This window comes from Ananas comosus, unplaced genomic scaffold, assembly GCF_001540865.1.
Source record: "Ananas comosus cultivar F153 unplaced genomic scaffold, ASM154086v1, whole genome shotgun sequence".
Lineage (NCBI taxonomy): Eukaryota > Viridiplantae > Streptophyta > Magnoliopsida > Poales > Bromeliaceae > Ananas > Ananas comosus.
In genome coordinates this window covers 1-5,256 of record NW_017891301.1, presented here as the reverse complement: position 1 = coordinate 5,256, position 5,256 = coordinate 1, and the positions used below count along the sequence as shown (strand labels likewise).

Sequence of the window (5,256 nt, the reverse complement as noted above, 5' to 3'; positions counted from 1 at the left end):
GCGCGCGGAGGGACCGGTCTCCCCGACCTGGGACCGGTCCTCGGGGCCTTCCCCCGCGGACACGCGTTCGGGAACCGGTCCCTCCCTGAGAGACCGGTCCTCGGGAGACCGGTTCCTCTCAGAGAGACCGGTTCCCGAGAGCTATACTTTCGGGACTTAGCCGATTTTCGGCTCTTCTCACTGATGTCGCAGGCTGGGACCGGTCCCTCCTCTGCCAGGGACCGGTTGCATCAGCAACCTCACAGCCTTCGGCTGATGGGACCGGTCTCTCACCTCCAGAGACCGGTCCCCGAGAGCAACTTCAGCCCAAAAATGCTATTGCATTACTTGCTCTCGCAGACTCCATTCTAATGCACTTCTCGATTCTCGTGCATCCTAAGCTTTTCCAAAGCTTATCCATTCGACCATTAGTCGATCCTGGACGAAGGGCAACCCTCGGACTTCGAGGATCCACATTGTTACAGCCGTGTTCGCTCCAATGGATCTTAACATACGGAATTTCTCGATTCCGTAGCTTTCGCACCTCCCGATAAACAATGTACGCCGGAAACTCCTCATAGGTCATGTCCTCTTGAAGTTCTGTCGGTATATACGAGAGAACATGCTCCGGATCGTGGACATACTTGCGGAGATTAGATACATGGAACACATCGTGCACCCCCGCAAGCCTCGGTGGTAATGCTACTCTGTAGGCCACCGCGCCAACTCTTTCCAAGATCTCGAAGGGTCCGACAAATCGGGGACTTAACTTTCCCCGGACACCAAACCGCTTAACACCGCGCATCGGCGATACCTTTAGGAACACGCGGTCTCCAACCGTGAACTCAATGTCCTTTCTTCGCTTATCGGCATAACTCTTGTGCCTTGACTGCGCCGTCGCTAATCTTTGCCGGGCGAGACGGACTTTTTCCTCCGCCTCCCGAACAACTTCTGGGCCAAGAACTACTCTCTCGCCCACCTCGCTCCAATGAATTGGCGAGCGACACTTCTTTCCATATAGGGCTTCGAATGGCGCCATTGCAATACTTCCTTAATAGCTATTGTTGTATGCAAATTCCGCAATCGATAAGTAATCGTGCCACCCCCCACGATAGTGAAGCACACATGCTCGCAACATGTCCTCGAGTATCTGAATCGTTCTCTCAGATTGTCCATCACTCTGAGGATGAAACGCCGTACTAAAATCGAGCCGCGTGCCTAGAGCATCCTGCAAGCTCCTCCAGAAATGAGAAGTGAACCGGGGGTCTCGATCGGATACAATCGACACGGGAACCCCATGCAGTCTCACTATCTCGTCCAAGTAAACCTGGGCTAACTTGTCTCCTGACCATGTGGTGTGGATCGGCAAAAAGTGAGCCGATTTCGTCAAACGGTCCACAACCACCCATATGGCATCATGTCCAGCTTGCGATCGGGGCAGCACGACCACAAAGTCCATCGCGACATCCTCCCACTTCCACACGGGGATTGGTAGACTCTGCAACTTCCCCGCGGGAAAACAACGCTTGGCTTTTACTTGTTGGCACGTCAAACACTGCGCCACAAACTCTCCGATGTCCTTCTTCATACCTGGCCACCAATAATGCAATTTTAGATCCTTGTACATCTTAGTGCCGCCCGGGTGAATACTATACGGGGAGTGATGCACCTCTTGCAACACCATCTTACGAATCTCATCGTCCTTGAGTATGCACAATCGGTTTCTGAACCGAAGTGCACCGTCAGCTCCCACGCCGAAATCACGAGCGCGCCCATTACTAACATCATTCCGCATGTTTTGGAGATACGGATCATCAGCTTGCCGCTCCTTGATTTGCTCCAACAAGGTCGGTCGAACTACTAGTGCCGCCAAGATAGTCGGAACTTCCGGCGCCACTACCTCCAATCCAAACCGTTGCATTTCCTTATGCAATGCCGGTTGATTAGTAATCGCCGTCGCCAAGTTCTCAACAGATTTCCTACTCAGCGCATCGGCCACCACGTTGCCTTTACCGGGGTGGTACAGGATAGTAAGATCGTAATCCTTTATCAATTCCAGCTACCGCCGCTGCCGCATATTCAACTCCTTCTGGGTGAACAAATACGTGAGGGTTTTGTGATCGGTATACACCTCGCAATGCTCACCATAAAGATAGTGCCTCCAAAGCTTCAGCGCAAAAACAACCGCCGCAAGCTCAAGATCGTGTGTCGGGTAGTTCTTCTCATAGCTTTTCAATTGGCGCGAAGCATAAGCAATGACTCGCCCATTTTGCATAAGAACACACCCGAGACCGGTGTAGGAAGCATCGCTATACACCACGAAGCCCTCTCCCGGCGTTGGCAACGCAAGTACCGGGGTAGACGTCAACTTCTTCTTGAGCTCTTAGAAGCTTCGGTCGCAACCTTCGCTCCAATCAAACCTTACTCCCTTGTGCGTGAGACGTGTGAGAGGAGTGGTCAACTTCGCAAATCCCTCAACAAAACGCTGATAATAGCCCGCCAGTCCGAGAAAACTGCGGACTTCTGCCACACTCGTAGGACGAGACCAATCTCGAATCGCCTTAATTTTCTTCGGGTCCACCGAGATTCCACTCCCGGATATCACATGGCCTAAGAAGGTCACCTCCGAAAGCCAGAATTCGCACTTCTTGAGCTTAGCATAAAGCTTCTCATCTCGGAGTATTTGCAACACGGTCCTTAGATGCTCCTCGTGCTCTCCCTCACTCCGCGAATACACCAACACGTCGTCGATAAATACCACGACGCACTTATCCAACAATGGTCGAAAGACCCTGTTCATCAAGTCCATAAACGCTGCCGGGGCATTGGTAAGCCCAAACGGCATCATCGTAAACTCGTAATGGCCATACCGCGTACAGTACGCCGTTTTATGCACGTCCTTCGGCCAGATTTTCAACTGATGATATCCCGACTGAAGATCTATCTTCGAGTATACCCGCGACCCCTGCAATTGATTGAACAGGTCGTCTATTCTCGGCAACAAGTACTTATTCTTGATCGTGACCTTGTTCAACTCGCGATAATCAACGCAGAGTCGAAGGGTGCCGTCCTTCTTCTTCACAAACAATACTGGTGCTCCCCACGAGGACACACTTGGCTTCACGAAGCTTTTATCAAGTAGGTCCTGCAACTAGGCCTTTAGCTCTTTAAGCTCCACCGGTGCCATCCTATACGGAGCCTTCGAAACTAGCACCGCACCGGGAATCAAGTCAATGACGAACTCAACTTCCCGATCCGGTGGTAGTCCCGGTAACTCCGCCGGAAACACGTCCGGGTATTCACACACCACCCGAATATTCCCCAACTCCGGGTGCTCCTTTTGAGGGTCCACAATGGTCGCCAAGTAAGCCTTGCAACCACCCTTGATCATCCTTTTTGCCCTCACCGTCGATATAGTCGCCGCAAAGCGCGCGCCTTTACACGCCCGATACTCAAACTCCTCTTGACCAGGCTCACGAAAAGTGATCACCCTACTGTCACAGTCAATGCTGGCATAATACTTGGAGAGCCAATTAACTCCCAATATGACATCAAATCCCCATATCTGCTTGAGCACTAGCAAATCCACCGGCATGATCCAGTCGCCGATTTGAACCGGACAAGCTAGGCACTCGTCGTGGACTCTAAACGAGTGTTCTGGTGCGTTAACCCACCAATAGTCATAATTATGCTCTATGTCCATGCCATGAGTCTTAACAAACGAGGCATCAATAAATGAATGCGATGCACCCGTGTCAAATAGTGCTCTTGCTCTAATGCCATTAATCAGAATAATACCTGCCACGACGTCGTCGGGTACAGCAGGCTGCTCTCCACCTGAGTGCCGAAAACCCGTCCACTCGGTGCACGTGATCCCTCCGGCGGTCGCAGTGATGAAGCTCGCCCAGCCGACATAGCAGGTGGCAGTCCTGCAAGCTGTCGTGGAGCATACTGAGCCGAAGCAGCTGATGGAGCCGGTGACGCGCCGCCCGGGCAATCCCATCTCATGTGTCCCGCTTGGCCGCATCGGAAACATCTCCCGTCATGCTGAGAACATTCACTCGGCCTATGATTCCCACCGCAAATTATGCACGGGAAGGGACTCATCTGACTCCTTGTCTGGCTCCTATCTCGCTGCCACTGCGATCTAGGGTGCCGAGGGGGTCGCTTGGAACTCATCTGCCCCACGGAACCACCAGCCGGTCGCTTCTTAGACTTCTCCCTGTCCTTGTCCCTTTCGAACGCCTCACGTTCCTCGCGCGCAATGGCGTTGCCGCGCTCTATCCATAGCGCACGATCAAGCACCTCTTCATAGGTCTTCAGCCGAAGCGCCTGAACAGTCTTAAATATCTCCGGCCGCAACCCCCGCTCGAAGACCTCCGCCCAATCTCGGTCACCATGAACCAAGCCGGGAACACAGTTAACCATGTGCGAGAATTCCCTTTCATATTCCCGCACCGTTCGGCCTCCCTGCCTCAACTTGCGAAAGTTCTCCTTGATCTTCCGCTTGTCACTTTCCGGAAAGTACTCCATTAGCAGAATCTCCCGGAATGCCTCCCAAGTCATAGTAGCTGGATCCAAGGACCGACCATTCTTCACTCTCGTCCACCACGATCGTGCCGGCCCCTTTAAACAGTGAGCCGCCAACCGAACCTTGTCCTTCTCGAGGGTGTAGATATCCTCGAATAACGCCTCCATTGCAGAAAGCCACTGTCACGTCCCGTTATCGCCAATTTGGTCGATCCGGGCCCGTACACAGACGCTGAACGAACAGCACCTCCTCTGTTCGCCCAAGGCTCAACAACAATGGATACATGTATAAAGAAATTAACAATTCCCAGGATCACATTTCAATATACATGGCTTGCACGATGGCAAGCAACAAACACAAGTGATAGTAAAGCTAGCTAAACATGAAATTTCACTGTAGTTTAAAACTTTAAACTGAATTACATAAAACATCATCAATGTATAATATCAACCAATGATAGACGAAATGAAAAGAACGGATGTATACGGACTCATCTGGATCACCCACTCAGCCGCTCCAGCGGTCGGCTTGGGTGACCTTTGAAAGAACATCAAGAGTGTGGTGATTGGTATGTCCAAGGTCACGCTCGCAACACCGGCTCCTAGCTCCGTTCTCGGGTCGTAGGATCGATCGACTGTGGTCTCAATATCAACAGATTGTAAAAGCCAAGTACATAGTAGATAAAGCTACATGTCTCTGTACATTTACTTACATAACTTCTTGTACATTTATTGATTTACAAGATT

General features: G+C 51.6%; 1 protein-coding gene across 1 annotated transcript; it reads right to left on the bottom strand.

Moving 5' to 3' along the window:
• Positions 1 to 3,765: 3,765 nt before the first annotated feature.
• Positions 3,766 to 4,677, bottom strand: LOC109704824. The gene has a single exon (XM_020225610.1). It carries the CDS (start codon positions 4,675 to 4,677, stop codon positions 3,766 to 3,768), a length of 912 nt encoding a protein of 303 aa, XP_020081199.1.
• Positions 4,678 to 5,256: the final 579 nt, after the last annotated feature.

What these genes read in the sequence shown, in the direction of transcription:
- LOC109704824 (XM_020225610.1), bottom strand. Translation starts at nt 4,677, where the DNA reads ATGGAGGCGTTATTCGAGGATATCTACACCCTCGAGAAGGACAAGGTT.